Source organism: Ovis aries, chromosome 7 (genome assembly GCF_016772045.2).
Source record: "Ovis aries strain OAR_USU_Benz2616 breed Rambouillet chromosome 7, ARS-UI_Ramb_v3.0, whole genome shotgun sequence".
Taxonomy (NCBI): Eukaryota; Metazoa; Chordata; class Mammalia; order Artiodactyla; family Bovidae; genus Ovis; species Ovis aries.
In genome coordinates, this window is record NC_056060.1 from 86,838,533 (window position 1) to 86,854,823 (window position 16,291).

Below are 16,291 nucleotides of genomic sequence, written 5' to 3' on the forward strand. Positions count from 1 at the left end.
TTGTTCTGTTACTGTTCCAGCGACTGTGAACCCAAAAGTCTCCCCCACCTTTTTGACTCCCTGTATGAATTCCTCTCAGGCTTCCCAAGTGGCTTGGTGGTAAAGAATCTGCCTGCCAGTACAGGTGATGTGGGTTCGATCCCTGAGTCAGGAAGATCCCCTGGAGAAGGGAATGGCAACCCAGTCCAGTACTCTTGCCTGGGAAATCCCACGGACAGAGGAACTTGGTGGGCTGCAGTCTATGGAGCTGCAAAGAGCCAGACGCGACTGAGGGACACATTGCGTTGTGCCTGGCGTGGAAACAGTACTCAGTATTTATTGGCTGAATGAATAAAGGCAGATACAGCTTTTCGAGTATTTTATTGGAGCAAAACAATGTATTTGCATGGGATGATTCTTAAGTCATCTCAACTAGTTCCCCTTCAGCTCTTAACATACACTCTCAGAATGGATACACCTCCCCCAAGCCATTATTTATAACTCAACCATCATCCAACAAATTAAAAACAAAACAAAAAATCATTCAGCAAAGAAGGGAGACAGGGTGACATTTTAACACAATACTAAATCTTAAAAAAAGTAATTTATATATTTCCCTTCTCTTTCTCAGATTATATGAGCATTACAGGGCTGGAGAAGGGTTATCACAGCACCTCTTGCAAATTCCAGTTTTTCAGGAATGAAAAATATATAGGCCAACAAAATAAAGAGCTCAGCTCCCCATAAGCTATGTCTCTATTCTTCGTTTATCTTTCCCCCTTCTCTTAATGGTAGCTGCCTTTATCCAGAGAGGGATCATTAAGACTGCGTCTGCATGCTGGCTGACTTGGTGACCTCACTAGTCTCCTCTGAAGAACCACTGAGGATGCGTTTTACTGGTCCAACCCTTAACAACTGAGGGAACAAGACCTAATGCTAAGGATGAAGACATTCCACCCTAGTCAGGGATATGTCCCACACTTCTTAGGAAGACCTGGGCCAAGCGACAAAGCTGTGCACAAGGAACTCCGGAACTGTGGTGGAAAAAGCAGACACTGAGTGGGCTCCAGGCTCCTCGTCTATGGGAGGATCCACTATCCATGCAGACAGCAACAAGGCAGGACGCCTGGCACAATATCAGGGTGCTGAACTAACTTTTACCTTTCATTCAACCTCCCCAAAACTGCTCCACAAGAACAGAGCTTTGGGTATGCTTCATTAAAAACATAGTAACGGCAGTTTAAGATAACCACTGAATTCTTTACGGTCAGTTGAATAAACTCATCATACCACAAAGAATTTCAGTTTATAAGGCCATTTATCATGTGTACTCCATAGTAAACAAGACCTTGACCAAAGCTCCCCCAAGTCCTTCCCAAGAATGACTGGGAATGTGACAATTCCAGACTCAGCAGAGACTAGAAAAACATTTCCAATGAGGGCTTGGGCTAGCCCCTTCAGTCTCCTCCCTAGAAAAGGCTCAATCTATAGGAAAAGGTGCTTAGAAGTACTGGAAATGACTAAAGGGGCAATGACATTTTTACACATTAAGAGCAAAGGGATTATTGGCAAGTCCTGACAGTTCTTCTGTACGATAAGGCAGGAAGCCAGCTGTCTAACTTAGCTATCTGGGCACATGGCAACTGGCTAGGAGTCTGAACACCATGTTTCATGGAGGTAATGCTGAGGAGAGAATGGAAGATATTTTGATTAATTGGCTTCACGGATTAAGATGCCTACTGGGCACTGAGCTTCCATGTTAGGCCGGTAGCAGCATATCAATCCACAGGCTGAGGGTGCACTGAAGCAGACAGCTGCTCAACGGCCAAGACGAATCCTGTGATTTTCATAACTCCCCCTTCATTACCCCTTGGGGCTACACTGATTTTACCTGTGTGAAGTGCTCAACAATTCTTGACGTTCCTGACAGTGGACAGAGGAAGAGAACTCTTTCGTCTTTTCTAACCACACAGGTTAGATCAAGTAGAGATTAAAACCTATTCTGGCTTACCTAGAATATCGAGAGAGACATCCTGGGAATGCGGTCACAGCAACTCTTTGTATTATTACACAAGAACCAGGAGGGACTTTCCTAGCAGTCCAGTGGTTAAGACTCCACGCTTCCACTGCAGGAGGCGTGGGTCTGATCCCTGACTGCGGAACTAGACCTCTGCATGCCATGCAGAGTGGCCAAAAAAAGAGAAAACTGGGCAACAGTCAATTATATTCAACCTTCTGAAGGTGGTTTTGCCACAAATTCATACAAAAGAAGAACCTGAATTCTCTTTCTTCACATGACTAGCAGTTCTGTGCTGCTGCCTAACCCAGTATGACAAGTTGCCAGAGATCTTCATCAATTTGGAAAGGGAGGTGAGAGGGAATAAATACAGCTTTGGCTTCTGAAAAGGCACCAGGCAAACACACAGCCTTCAGAAGCTGTGTCCCTTACTTCTGCTCACCTTCAATGACTACATAAGGAAGAAACCTGTTTGACCAACTGAAATACCCTATCACCAAAGTTTAAGACAGTGATGAAAAGACTAAAGGTGCCGAGTTCTTCAAATGAGCGAGCAGTACTCTGGGCTCCGGAGACCAGAATGTTTTTTAAAGGGAAAAAATGTTCCAAGGCAAAGTGAAAAGTTTGGTGCTCCAAAGACCTTAACCCTGAACCTTCCCTTTCAATATTTACTTGTTCCAAAACACACACCATATTCTAGGCCAAAGCTTTTAATAAAGATGGGAGGAGAATCTGACACTGCCACTTGATCCATTCTCTGGATGTGATTTTGATGTCCCCTAGTTATACACTTCCTGGTTTCTGATGCGATCTGCACAAAACGGTCATATAAACCTGAAATGGATGAAGACAATGCTACATGAAAAGAGGGATGAGAAAAAGTAGTAAGGTTTAGTCACACCTCTATCAACTAACTCTGATGGATCAGCTTTGGTAGGAATGGTTAGCAGATACCTGTTTGAATCCCATCAGATTTCTGAAGCAGGCTGTGTTAAACCATGTACTAAACAACACTTATTTGTTTTGGGTTTGTTTCTACTCATTCCCAATGACTTCATTTATATACACTTGTATTTTCCCAAGTACGTGGTTAAATAATGGTGTTTGTGATATGACTGGACCCTAGATTTACATTACAGTTTCAGGAAGAGACAATCAGTGTGCATAATGTTTTGTCCTCTAGAAAGTAGAGTGCTTGGTGAGATCACAGTTTTTTCACTTCAAAATAAACCTATAACTTAACTGCATTTATCCTGAAATAACTGCATAGCAAAGTGACATATATATATATTTAAATGCCCATATAACTGACATTTTAAGTTGCAGAGACTTCATGCAAGTCAAAATAAAAGACTGGCCATTAAGTTCATTGCTTAAAAGTTTGTGACTTCTGCAAACTCTACACCAGCAAAAGCTCTCTGGTATTCTAATGGGGTTCTATGGTGAGGACCTAGATGTGCAAGGATTGTTAGTAATGTATTTTATTTTACATGACTAATTACTTAGTTTACCACAGTCTTTTTCACTCCAACTTGTACATGCTAAATGCAGTGTCTGCATCTCTACCTGGTTCATTTTTTTAAAAAATTCTTTAAAAAAGTATAATAAAACCTCAGACTATTTCAAGGGCTTAAGGTTCTCAGATGCTGAGAGTGACCTAAGATAACTTAAGACATGAAAACAAAACTTCACCAGCAATAGCATCGTTTATGCCCTCCACTAAACGTATCAGCACAAAATATCACATCTGATGACAAGATGTCTAGAGAGAACTGGGACTGAGGATTTTTTTTGCCGATAAAAGGAGTGATTTCAAAAATGTACAAAACTGCTTTCACACAAAGTTCTTCCATTCTGTTTCCACTCCTTCCCCTGTAATACTTGATGGCTACTAAAAGACAGCTGATCCTGGGTGCAAAAAAGTCCAAAGTTCTCTTCACTTAAGCTTTGGTCAATGGAAAAAAAAATAAGAACTTTAACATGGTGATTTTCGGATTTGTTCTTTGGTCAAGCAGTATAAAGCTCACTGAAAGATGTTCCCTTGCCTGGTATGAAAACAGAGTCAAAAGAGGATCTCAGGTTAGCGAAAGTGTGTTCAGAATTTCTCAGGGAGAAACAAGGAGGTAACGGAAGGAGACGGAGCCCCTGAGGCCCAGATGGCAGCTGAGAACTGCACTAGGCCACTGAGGACGAAAGAGCAACATCACTCAGAGAGTGCTACTTACATAGACCATCCTCTAGAAAGGGTGAGCTAACAAACTCAGGGAACTGACAAATGCTTTCTGAGCCCTCCGGGGGGTTCACCCACATTTTCCTTTATCAGTTTCAATCCTAATCTGGACCCAGACCCAGGCAGAGGCTGTCATAATTTTGAGAAGTAGAAAGCAGTAATAACCAACCCAGACATTCTGTGGATACGAGGAGGCACCACCTCTTTCCACACTGCCCCTGCCCTCTCGTGCTGGCAGGAGGAAGGATCACCGAGGGGCCACTCTGCACACAGAGCAGAGAGCTTGGGCATCAGCTTCAGCACCGAGGTCTGACCAGGGTGGTCCGTGGCTGCAATCTCCGTGTCTTAAAGACGGAACGGGAGTGTCAGATTACAGCTTGGGAAACACCCAGAAACTGGACATAACCTTCAGAGGGTGACCATTATGGAGAAACATTTGACGGCGAAGGAGAATTATTCTCTGGTGGCCAGAACAAAACGGACGAAGACCAAGCCTCAGAGGCTCCTGGCCAGAGAGAGTTCCAAGCGGAGGGGGGCAGTTTCGGCAACGTTAGTCTTGACTGCCTTTCTCACACGGCTAGACTTCAGTCACCTTTAAAACACTGGTGGATTGTGTCGTGACTGGCTCAGTTGGGAGTCCAAGGCTGGCAGCCTCTGAGACCTTGACTGGAGGTGAGTGGGAGGCACCTGCTCCCCAGAAAGGAGGGCCAGGGATGGCAGGAGCTCTGGCTGGGCGCAGGAGTGGGAGGGGCTGCGAGAGCGAAGCAGCCTGCGCGGTCAGCGTGATTTCACAAGTAGAATAGTTATAAAATAAAACTTTTTTTTTTAATAGACAAAAAAAGCAAAGTGAGTCACCCTCTTTTTTTTTTTTTTTAAGGTGAAATGTAGCGAAGGAAGGATGTGCAGCAGTTTCTCACTATTTACAAAACGCCGCTGAGTGGAGGTGGCCGCCGTCAGCAGCTGAGGAAACGTCTTGCACGTGAGATGGCCACGGAAGTGTGGATCCTGCCGCTGGCTGAGAGAGGCCACACGCAGCTCCTGGGTGAGCGAGAGAGTTCCTGCAGCGGAGCACCAAAAAGGCTCAGTCTTCCGTTTCCTCATATGTCATCTCATCAAAGGGCCTGTCCAGGAGGGGCACTGACCGGCGGCGGGAGTACTTCAGGTGCAGCAGGTCCCCAACTTCACCTATCTCCTTTAAAGCCTGGTACACAAGACACAGCAGGAGTTACTACACAAGACACAGCAGGAGTGAGTCAGAGCCAGGAGGAGGAAGGCACATTTGCTGCTTTGCCTTTCTAAAAACAATCATGGCACGGTTATCCTGTGGTGGAACCGTACCCAGGGCATTTACTCTGAGCAGACTAGAGTCTGGAAGTGGAAAGAGCTGGTTTTTGAGCAAGGCCATCAGGCTGACCATGAAGAACAGGCTGTGAAGAGCAGGGATTCAGGATGAAGGGTATAATTAATCAACATATGACATGCTTGCTATAAGAAAAAGTGTGTACCCTGAATTGGCCAGGATGGCTACAACTTATCACCTCTCCTTTTATCCTCCAGTACGTGTTCTTTCTGGTGTCACACTACCAGAAAAGTAGGAAGAAGCTGGCATTGGGATGCTTCCTAGATGAGAGACGAAGAAAGTCCCCAAATGCACTGCTGTGCAGACTCAGTAAGAAAAAAGAAAGAACAGAGTCAGCATTTAAACTCAAGTTTGATTTTACACCCCCAAATCCTAACATGGACAGACTATCTTGTCTTTCCATCAAAACTCTCAGTATAACTTTGTCTGTAAGGTTTGCTGTTTTATTTTTCAAAGATAATATGTTTCTTATAAAAATTAAAACACTAAGACAAGTGATGAAGTGAAAAACATCTTCCTGATTGCTACACTAGTCTTACCTCATAACTCCTGGCTGAAGTATACATACATAGAGCAAAGCACACAAATCATAGTTCACACAGCTAACTTTCCAAAAAGCAGCACACAGAGAGTCAGAACAGAGAATCACAATGTAAGAAAGGGATGTGTGACATATGTGATCAGAATTTCTCAGAGCAATCCATTGAAGACAGCCAAAATTCTGAAATCCTAGATTCTAAGGCTTTCTAATAAAAGCACCTGGCACAGGTCACAGACTGCATTTTCAGTTCCAGGCAGCTCTCCAACACTGGCGTTCACTCCACAGGCATCTGGGGATATGTCTAATAGGCTCGGCTTTGGTGAGAATGGCTCTATCTGGGACACCACCTCATTAGACTAAGAAAAGGTAGAAGCCTGGCTGCCTGACTGTGGCTCTCCAAATCTCCATCACATCACATAAATCATCTGTCCACTCAGGGTTATAATTACACAGCAAAATGTATACCATCTAGCTCAGAAAAGAAAATCAGCTGATTATTAGTTAATAGATACATTCAACTGTTCTTTAAGAAATCAGTGTTTGGGGAGGGGGACACTAATAAAAAGTATTGCATATTTACTCTAACATAAGAAAAATACTCTTCACTCCAAATGTGAAAAATTTAAAAAGCTAGTAAGAGTTGGACTTCAATATGCTATCAGAACAGTGGTAAACCTTGAGGAGAGGTTTAATTAAAAGTTCCATATGGAAACAATTTAAGATTGAATTTTAGCTGTGAGAATCTCTTAAACCATTTATTCTCCTAACCTCTGATATAGGACTTACTAATTTAAAACAATACGTGACTTACTAAATCACAAAGTAAAGGATATTCAGAAGAACATGATATTGTTCATCAATTAAAAAAGAAAGCCACTGCAGCCCAAAGGGATGTAGACTGATACTATAACAAATATCTCAGATGGACATAAAAGAGAAAACTGTAACTACAAACTGCTGGCCATGTTGTGAGGTTACCTGGTTAGATTAGGAATAAGGAACCATTACAAGTATCACACTTTGTTAACAAATAGTCTACACTGAACTTCTGGATGACAGGGTAAGATGAGTTCTTAGGGAAAAAACATGTTAATTATAGGGTTGAATATGGTCTTTGAATAAGAGAATATCCTAGAACAGCTGCACATCCCTGAGCTGACAATTTTGCTCTTCTCCTTTCTAAAAATAGTAGCTTTACTGAGATATAATTCACAAAATTCACCTCTTAGAAGTTCATAATTCACTGCTTCTGGGCATATTCAGAGTTGTACAACTTTCATCACAATCTAATTTTAAAACATTATCACTTCAAAAAATAAACTCCATACTCAAATCCTCATTCCTCCTTTCCCTAGGCCCTGACAACCACAGTCTATTTTCTGGCTGGGGATGTGCCTGATTTAGACACTGTGTATGGATGGTCTTCTGCGTCTTCTTTCACTTTGCATGCTGTTTTCAAGGCTCAGCCATGTTCTAAGGGTACAACTTCATTCTCTGGCATGTGGTTATCCAGCTGTTCAGTACCATTAACTGAAGAGACTCTACCTTCTCCATTAACCAGTCCTGGGCTTCCGTGTTGAAAATCAATTAGCCATAGATGTTAGGGTTTATCTCTTGACTCTCGATTCTACTCCACTGGTCTAAAAGCCCATCTTTATGCTAGTACTCCACTGTTCCAATTACTGTAGCACTGCAGGAAGTTTTGCAATCGGCAAGTCTCCAACTTCTATTTTCCTTCTCAATATTGTTTTGCTGATCTGGGGCTTCCTACGGTTCCATACGAATTTAAGGATCAGCTTTCCTATTTCTGCAAAAATAGCCATTGTCATTTTGATAGGGACGGCAGTGGGTCTACAGATCTTGCTGAACTGACATTTTAATAAACTTAAATCTTCCAGTCCATGGATATGGGCTATCTTTACATTTATGTAAGTCTTCCTTCATTTCTTCCAGCAATGTTTGACAGCTTAATATGTAAGTCTTCCACCTCCCTGGTTAAATTTATTTCCAGGTATTTTATTCTTTTGAATGCTATCATAAATGAAACATTAATCTCCTTTTCATGTGTTCACTGCCAGTGTATAGAAATACACTAATTTTTGTGTTTTTTACTCTGCAACTTTGCTGAATATATTTATTAGCTATAGCAGGTTAGTTTTTTAGTGTGAATTATAGCGCATTTCCTATATATAGACTCATGTCTCAGGGCCTATTAATAAATAAAACTTCATTTATATCTCATAATGTTCATGTTTACTTCCATAAAAAATCATTAAGACAAAATGACTTTAACAAACCTGCAGTTTCAAAAAAAAATACTTTATGCTTAAAAAACCTATATGGAAGGCAAAGTCAAATAATCCTTCAAGTGGATATTATGAGAAAAAGATCAGAACTGTCAACTGGTAAACACACTATTGGCAATAGAAATCTACCAAGATACCCGATTACAGCTAAGTTATTTCATGGATGTGTTTAGTTACCAGGAGTAAAAACTTTTAGAAGACATAGTGAATAACTTTAGTCATTGCTTTTAATGACAGTTATTTTTCAAAAGGTGTGTTGAAACTCTTAAATACCCAAACAGGATGGAAGAGAAGCTGGTATCATTGGGTTAAAAAATAATCAAAGAAGAAATTCATCAGTAAAATTTTTGAGTAAAGGGAAAATCTATCGGAAAAATCTCAAAAGGTATAATAAAAGTAAAGAAGAAGAAAAAGATACAATATCAATAAATTGAATCCAATTTAAGTGTCAGATGATTAGAATATACCATATTTGTAGATTTGCTATGAAGAAATAGGGACAAAAAAATCAAAATCTTTAGCAGTTAAGAAAATTAAAATGTCAATTAGGCTGTTTTTAAAAATTAGGCTTTTGAAAACATGCATTCATAATATTAAGATTAGTAGCTCTCCAATGAATTAATATTCTGATATTTCTATCACCTAAATTTTTTTTCTATCAACCAATTTTATGCAAATATCATGTTCTAGAGCTCTATAAACTCCTAGAAAGTAGTATTTATTTGAAGTCTGAAATCCTTTTGTTTTTTTTTAGAAGTCTGAAATCTTAGAGAGGCTGGAGACAAGACAGTGGAGTACAGGGACTTGAGTTTACCTTCTCTCTACATCACAACCATCTGCTGAACAACCACTGACAAAAAAGACTGGACTCTATCATAAAAGAGACTCTACATCCAAAGACAAAGAAGGAGCCGCTACAAGATGGCAGGAAGCGCACATTCACAATACACTCAAATCTCATACCCAATGGGTGGGCAACCCACTGACTGGAAAATAACTACATTGCAGAGTTTCTCCTACAGGAAGGAGAGTTCTGAGCCCAGTGTCAGGCATCCCAGCTTGGGGTGGGGGGGGTCTGGCAATGGGAGGAGCAGCATTTGGCTTTGAAGGCCACTGGGGTTTGATTACAGTCCTCCACAGGACTGGGGGAAACGGAAACTCCATTTTGGAAGATGCACGCAGTGTCTTGTATGCACCAGGACCCTGGGGAAAAGCCGTGACATAGAAGCCTGGGCCAGACCTACATGCTGGTCTTGGAAGGGTCCCCAAGGGAAGGAAGGGGTGGCTGTGGCTCACACTGGCGGCGGAGGTATGGGGGAATACTCATTAAGAGTCTGGAGACTGCTACTTTGACACCAAGACCCTGCCCCACCTCACAGCCTGTGCACCTAGTGTTTGGATGCGGCAGCCCGAACAGCCAACACTGCGGGAACGCAGGCCCACTCATCACCAGACAGGCTGCCTAAAGACTTCCTGAGCCCACAGCTGCCTCTAAACACTCCCCCTCATACGGCCCTGCCCACTAGAGGGACAACACCCAGCTCTACCCTCCAGTGGGCAGGCACCAATCCCTCCCACCAGGAAGCCTGCACAAGCCTCTAGACCAGTCTCAGCCACCAGGGGCCAGATAAGAGAATGATGAGGAACTTCAACCCTGCAGCCTGCGTAATGGAGACTGCAAACACAGAAAGTTAAGACAAAATGAGATAGCAGAGGAATATATTCCGGACAAAGGATCAAGATAAAACCCCAGAAAACAAATCAGTGAGGTGGAGACAGGAATCTACCTGAAAAAGTATTCACAGTAACGATAATAAAGATGAACCAAGATCTCAGGGAGAAAAAAAAATGGAGGCACAGACCAAGAAGGTACAAGAAATGTGTAACAAAGAGCTAGAAAGTATAAACAGAGTTCAACAGCACAATAACTGAAATGAAAAATAGAAGGAATATTTTTATTATTAGTGATTCTACTAGAAGGAATCAACAGAATACATGTATAAGGAGAACAGATAAGTGGCTTGAAGATAAAATGGTAGAAATCACTGGAGTGGAACAGATTGAGGAAAAAAGAGTTAAAAGAAATGCAGACAGTTTTCGAGACCTTTAGGACAACATTAAACACACCAACATTCACATGACAGGAGTTCCAGAAGGAGAAGAGAGAGAGAGAAAAAGGCCTAAGAAAACATAGGGAGATAATAGCGGAAAACTTCCCTAACATAGGAAAGGAAACAGCCACCCAAGTCCAGGAAGTGCAGAGTCCCATACAGCAGAAACCCAAGGAGCAACACACCAAGACTTACATGTTAATCAAACAAACAAAAATTAAAGACAAAGATAAACTATAAAAAGCAGCAAGGGAAAAGGGAATCCCCATAAGGTTACCAGTTGACTGTTCAAGCAGAAACTATGCAGGTCAAAAGGGAAAGGCATAATATATTTAAAGCGATGAGAGCACAAATCCTACAACCAAGAATACTCTACCCAGCGAGGCTCTCATTCAGATTTGATGGAGAAATCAAAAGCTTCACAAACAAGCAGAGGATGAGAGAATTCAGCACCACTAAACCAGCTTTACAACAATTATTAAAGGAACTTCTCTAGGCCGAAAAGTAAAGATTAGAAACAAGAGAAACACAATTAGAAACAAGAAAACTACAAATGGGAAAGCTCACTGGTAAAGGCAAACATACAGTTAACAAAACGGCAATAAGAACATACATATAGGTAATTACCTTAAACATAAATGGGTTAAATGCTTTAACCAAAAGACAGACTGGCTGAATGGATACAAAAACAAGGTCCATATATATGCTGCCTGTAAGAGACCCACTGCAGATCTGGAATACATATAGACTGAAAGTGAGGGGATAGAAAATGGTATCCATGTAAATGGAATTCAAAAGAAAGCTGAAGCGGTACTCGTGTCAGACAAAACAGACTTTAAAACTCGTGTCAGACAAAACAGACTTTAAAACTCCTGTCAGACAAAACAGACTGTTACTAGAGACAAAGAAGGATACAATATAATGATCAAGGGATCAATCAAAGACAACGATGTAACGCTTTGACTGTGTGGATCACAACAAACTGTGGAAAATTCTTAAAGAGATGGGAATACCAGACCACCTGACCTGCCCCTTGAGAAATCTGTATGCAGGTCAGGAAGCAACAGTTAGTTCCAAGTCTGGAAAGGAGTACATCAAGCCTGTATATTGTCACCCTGCTTATTTAACTTATATGCAGAGTACATCATGAGAAATGCTGGGCTGAATGAAGGACAAAGTGGAATCAAAATTGCTGGGAGAAATATCAATACCTCAGATATGCAGATGACACCACTTTAATGACAGAAAACAAAGAAGAACTAAAGAGCCTCTTGATGAAAGTGAAAGTGGAGAGTGAAAAAGTTGGCTTAAAACTCAACATTCAGAAAACTAAGATCACAGCATCTGGCCCCATCACTTCATGGGAAATAGATGGGGAAACAATGGAAACAGTGACAGACTTCATTTTGGGGGGCTCCAAAATCACTGCAGATGGGTGACTTCAACCATGAAATTAAAAAACACTTCCTCCTTGAAAGAAAAGTTATGACCAACCTAGACAGCATATTTAAAAGCAGAGACACTGCCAACAAAGGTCCATCTAGTCAAAGCTGTGGGTTTTCCAGTAGCCATGTATGGATGTGAGAGTTGGACTATAAAGAAAGCTGAGTGCTGAAGAATTGATGCTTTTGAACTGTGGTGTTGGAGAAGACTCTTGAGAGTCCCTTGGACTGCAAGGAGATCCAACCAGTCCATCTTAAAGGAAATCAGTCCTGAATATTCATTGGAAGGACTGATGCTGAAGCTGAAACTCTAATACTTGAGCCACCTGATGCAAAGAAGTAGCTCACTGGAAAAGACTGTAATGCTGGGGAAGATTGAAGCAGGGAGGAGAAGGGGACGGCAGAGGATGAGATTGATGGATGGCATCATCAATTCAATGGACTTGAGTTTGAGTAGACTCCTGGAGTTGGTGATGGACAGGAGGCCTGGTGTGCTGCAGTCCATGGAATCGCAGAGAGTCGGACATGACTGAGCAACTGAACTAAACTGAACTGAACTAAATGCACCCAACACAGGAACACCTTAATGCTTTAAAAAGTCTGAAGTCTTATGTGTGAGGTAATAAAATACCAAGAGACGAGAACATATTAAGAGACCATAAATTTTTATAGTCAGTAATAATTATGGGTTCCTGTTGTATGCCTGGCACACAGAATGAAAAAAATAGACTTAGTTCCTGCTTAAGACTTACCTAATGGAAAAGACTGCCATTAAATAGCTACAGGTGTAAAGAATTTTCTAGACAAGAGTCTTAGGATTTCAGAAACATCTAGCAAGAAGGTTTGGGAAAACCCTTGAGCAAGTCTATGTGGAGATGTAACGAATGAGTAACAGTCAGCCAGACAAAGGGGAGAGAAGGGTCAAGAGAGAAACTTCCACACACAGAAAAACAGGTGGGAAAGCTTATAAGAGAAAGCTAGAATAGAAAGAGAATAAAGAGTTGTAGAGACTATAATGAGGGAGAGAGTGAAACAAGATGAAGCCAGAAATTTCCCAAGAGCCCTGATCACACAGGATCTGGTGGGTGATGCTAACAGCTTTGCAATTTTTTGTTAACAGCCATGTATTAAACAGCACCGTGTGCTCCCTCCTCTACCAGTGACTATCTATCTCAGGTGCTCAATGACCACGAGGCCCAACAGATGATTGATTTCACCTGATACACAGGCCTTCTTAGTATAAGGTATATTTATATCAAAGTGACGGAGAAGGCACTGGCGAACCACTCCAGTACTCTTGCCTGGAAAATCCCATGGACGGATGAGCCTGGAAGGCTGCAGTCCATGGGGTAGCTGCGAGCTGGACACGACTGAGCGACTTCACTTTCACGCACTGGAGAAGGAAATGGCAACCCACTCCAGTGTTCTTGCCTGGAGAATCCCAGGGACGGGAGAGCCTGGTGGGCTGCCGTCTATGGGGTTGCACAGAGTCAGACACGACTGAAGCGACTTAGCAGCAGCAGCAGCAGCTATCAAAGTGAAAGTGTCTACTTACAGTGTCAAGCATTTCTCTGGTATGAGCTGCAGACAGGCAAAATCTGGCTCTGGACTCAATGATGGGGGTAGCAGGAAATCCTACCACAACTACACCAATATTTCGCTTCAGCATCTCCCGTCCAAAGGCGCTGCAAAGGGAAAACAAGAAACCAGGAAGAATAATAAAGCACACAGTACAAAGGTCTTGCCGTACAGAGTGATTTAAACTCTTAAAGGCACCAGAGATTTCTATTAGGAATTTCTTCTAACTTCTGTGAAAGTTAAAACTGACAGTTTACAAAGACTCTATTCAATCCTAAAGTGGTCTTCTCCCAAATGGTTTCCTTCAGAAAGGTGAAAGGATAAGTGTTGGCAGAGACCAATTTTAAATAAGGCTTGTCAAAGTAATTTCCAGTTGTAGCTTTAAGGTGTCCCTGACATGTAACAGTGGCTCAGAGGTTTCAAAATGAACTTGAGTTTAAGCCTGGTCCTTGAAATGTTGGGCTTGGCAGTATAAAAAATTTTTTAAGATTAAGGATGTGGAGGATCTGCTATAATATGGACGTGTCTCTGCTGGTAGAAAGACCAAGCATCAGCCTTCCAGACCATGCATTTTCTGGATCAATTTAGGTGCTGAGCTGCCATTGGTATTCAGGGTTTCCTTAGGTGTGCGTGAGGCCAGCTCATCCCGCCTTCAGATGACCAGCCAGACCACCACACTCCCAGGTTTCCTGATTTAATTTCCCCTCCTATAATAGTTCTGGGCTCTCTTGGTGGCTCAGACGGTAAAGTGTCTGCCTGCAATGCGGGAGACCCAGGTTCGATTCCTGGAGAAGGAAATGGCAATCCACTCCAGCACTCTTGCCTGGAAAATCCCATGGACAGAGGAGCCTGATAGGCTACAGTCCATGGGGTCGCAAAGAGTCGGACACGACTGAGCGACTTCACTTTCACTTTCCTATAATAATTCACTTTAATCAACATTTGCTGAGTGCCAGGAGCTATGTGGGCACTGGACATTCAAAGGTGAAGAAAAAACTTGCTGCTCTGATGAGTTCACGTAAACCTGAGAAATGATCCTTACTCAAATTTATATTTAAGACCTAGTCAAACTCACAACTCTGAAAAGATGCGCCTTTTTTTACTGACTAAGCAGATGACTCCTTTATCCACTTCATATCGGCTTTTCAAATATATTTTGGTTTTGTTACACATCTGTGCTTCTCAAACACACCGAAAGCTATTCCAGGGCACAGATTTCCATTACACATGCCTTGCACAAGCCAAAGGGGTTGGTGCACTGTGCACATCTGGTAACTGTGCAGTTACACGGCTGACCTCACGGCTCACTGCTCCCCTTGGGCACTGCAGTTCAGCCCACTCACCTCCTGCTAGTCTTCCACTGGCTAACTATAACTATGTTCCTGTATTATGGCCTTTGGACAGAAGCTTCATTCTCCAAGTGGCTAACTTGCTCAGCTATGAGTTCCAGCTCGTATATCATCTTTCCTTCCCACTGAGGCTCACCCAGGGGTGACCATCCCATTTAATTCTGTAATCTGCCCACCCACAAGGCACTCTCTCTCACCCCCTATCCTACCCTGTTTTTTCCCATGGCACTTAAAACCTTTTAACATACATATTACAAATTTCCTTATTTATTCTGTTTGTCTGACTCATGCCCCAGTAGAGCATAAACTACACAAGGACAGGGATTTTTATTTCTGTGGTTTGTTAACTGATCTATCTTAAGCCCCTAGAAGAGTACATTTAACTCAAATGTTTGTTTAATGAATGTTAATGCCTTTTACAAACTGGAATTCACTGTTTACTCTATGGCACATCCAGTAAATGAAGGTTAACATAATGTGACCAAGACAATTTTACCTAACAGAACATATAGCCCTGGTCTCACATCATGGGAGAGCTTGAGTCTAATGAGAGGCTCATCTGTCATTTGCAAAAAAGTAACCAATTTTGGAGACTTAATGGTTAAGAATCCACCTGCCAATACAGGGGACATGGGCTCGATCCCTGGTCCAGGAAGATCCCTCATGCAGCAGAGCAGGTAAGCCTGAGCAACCCAACTATGGAGCCTGAGCTCTGGAGCCTGTGAGCCAAAACCACCGGGCCCGTGTGCCACAGCTGCTGAAGCCTGCATACTCTAGAACCCTTGCTCCGCAACAAGAGGACCCACTGCGGTGAAAAGCCCATAGACCACAACCAGAGCATAGTTCCTGCTTGCTGCCACTAGAGAAAGCCCATGCACACAGCTAAAATTTTAAAAAAAAAAAGGTACCCGATTTTGGCTGGCATGTAGAGCATCAGAGGCACCACTGGAGAATCTTCATTCCCATAGATGATGAAGCCCATGCTTTTCAGACGTCTCCTGAAATACCGGACGTTTTCGGCTAACTGCTGAATACACTCTTGGCCTGGAAAATCATGGGAGGGAAACAAAATAATTTTTGCACAGTAAACTGTATGGAATATAAAAAGACACAAATATATCTTGCTTTGGTAAATTCTGTCATGGTAAGTGCTGAGTGTAGATTTCACAGTAATGTACAAAATAAAGTTTATGAGTAGTATTTCCATTACTACCAGTGGCACACAAGCATCCTCCAGCATGGTCACTGACGCCACCTCATTTCACACCCTGCCACCCTGCACAGTAGGTAAGATACTTACCATCATTTCATTTATATGATATATAAATACATATATTTATATTAGGAGACTCACAAGGTTGTGACTGGCTCACAGTCA

At 42.1% G+C, this 16,291-nt stretch overlaps 1 protein-coding gene across 1 annotated transcript in view; it reads right to left on the reverse strand.

Moving 5' to 3' along the window:
• Positions 1–343: 343 nt before the first annotated feature.
• SPTLC2 (serine palmitoyltransferase long chain base subunit 2) overlaps positions 344–16,291 on the reverse strand; it is a 99,876-nt gene continuing 83,928 nt past the window's right edge. Inside the window, exons 10-12 of the mRNA XM_004010819.6 lie at positions 15,822–15,957; positions 13,542–13,671; positions 344–5,427 (exon numbers count right to left, since the gene is read on the reverse strand). Coding sequence (XP_004010868.1) covers positions 5,308–5,427; positions 13,542–13,671; positions 15,822–15,957 — 386 coding nt within the window. The 3' untranslated portion in view covers positions 344–5,307. The remainder of the gene's footprint in view (positions 5,428–13,541; positions 13,672–15,821; positions 15,958–16,291) is intronic.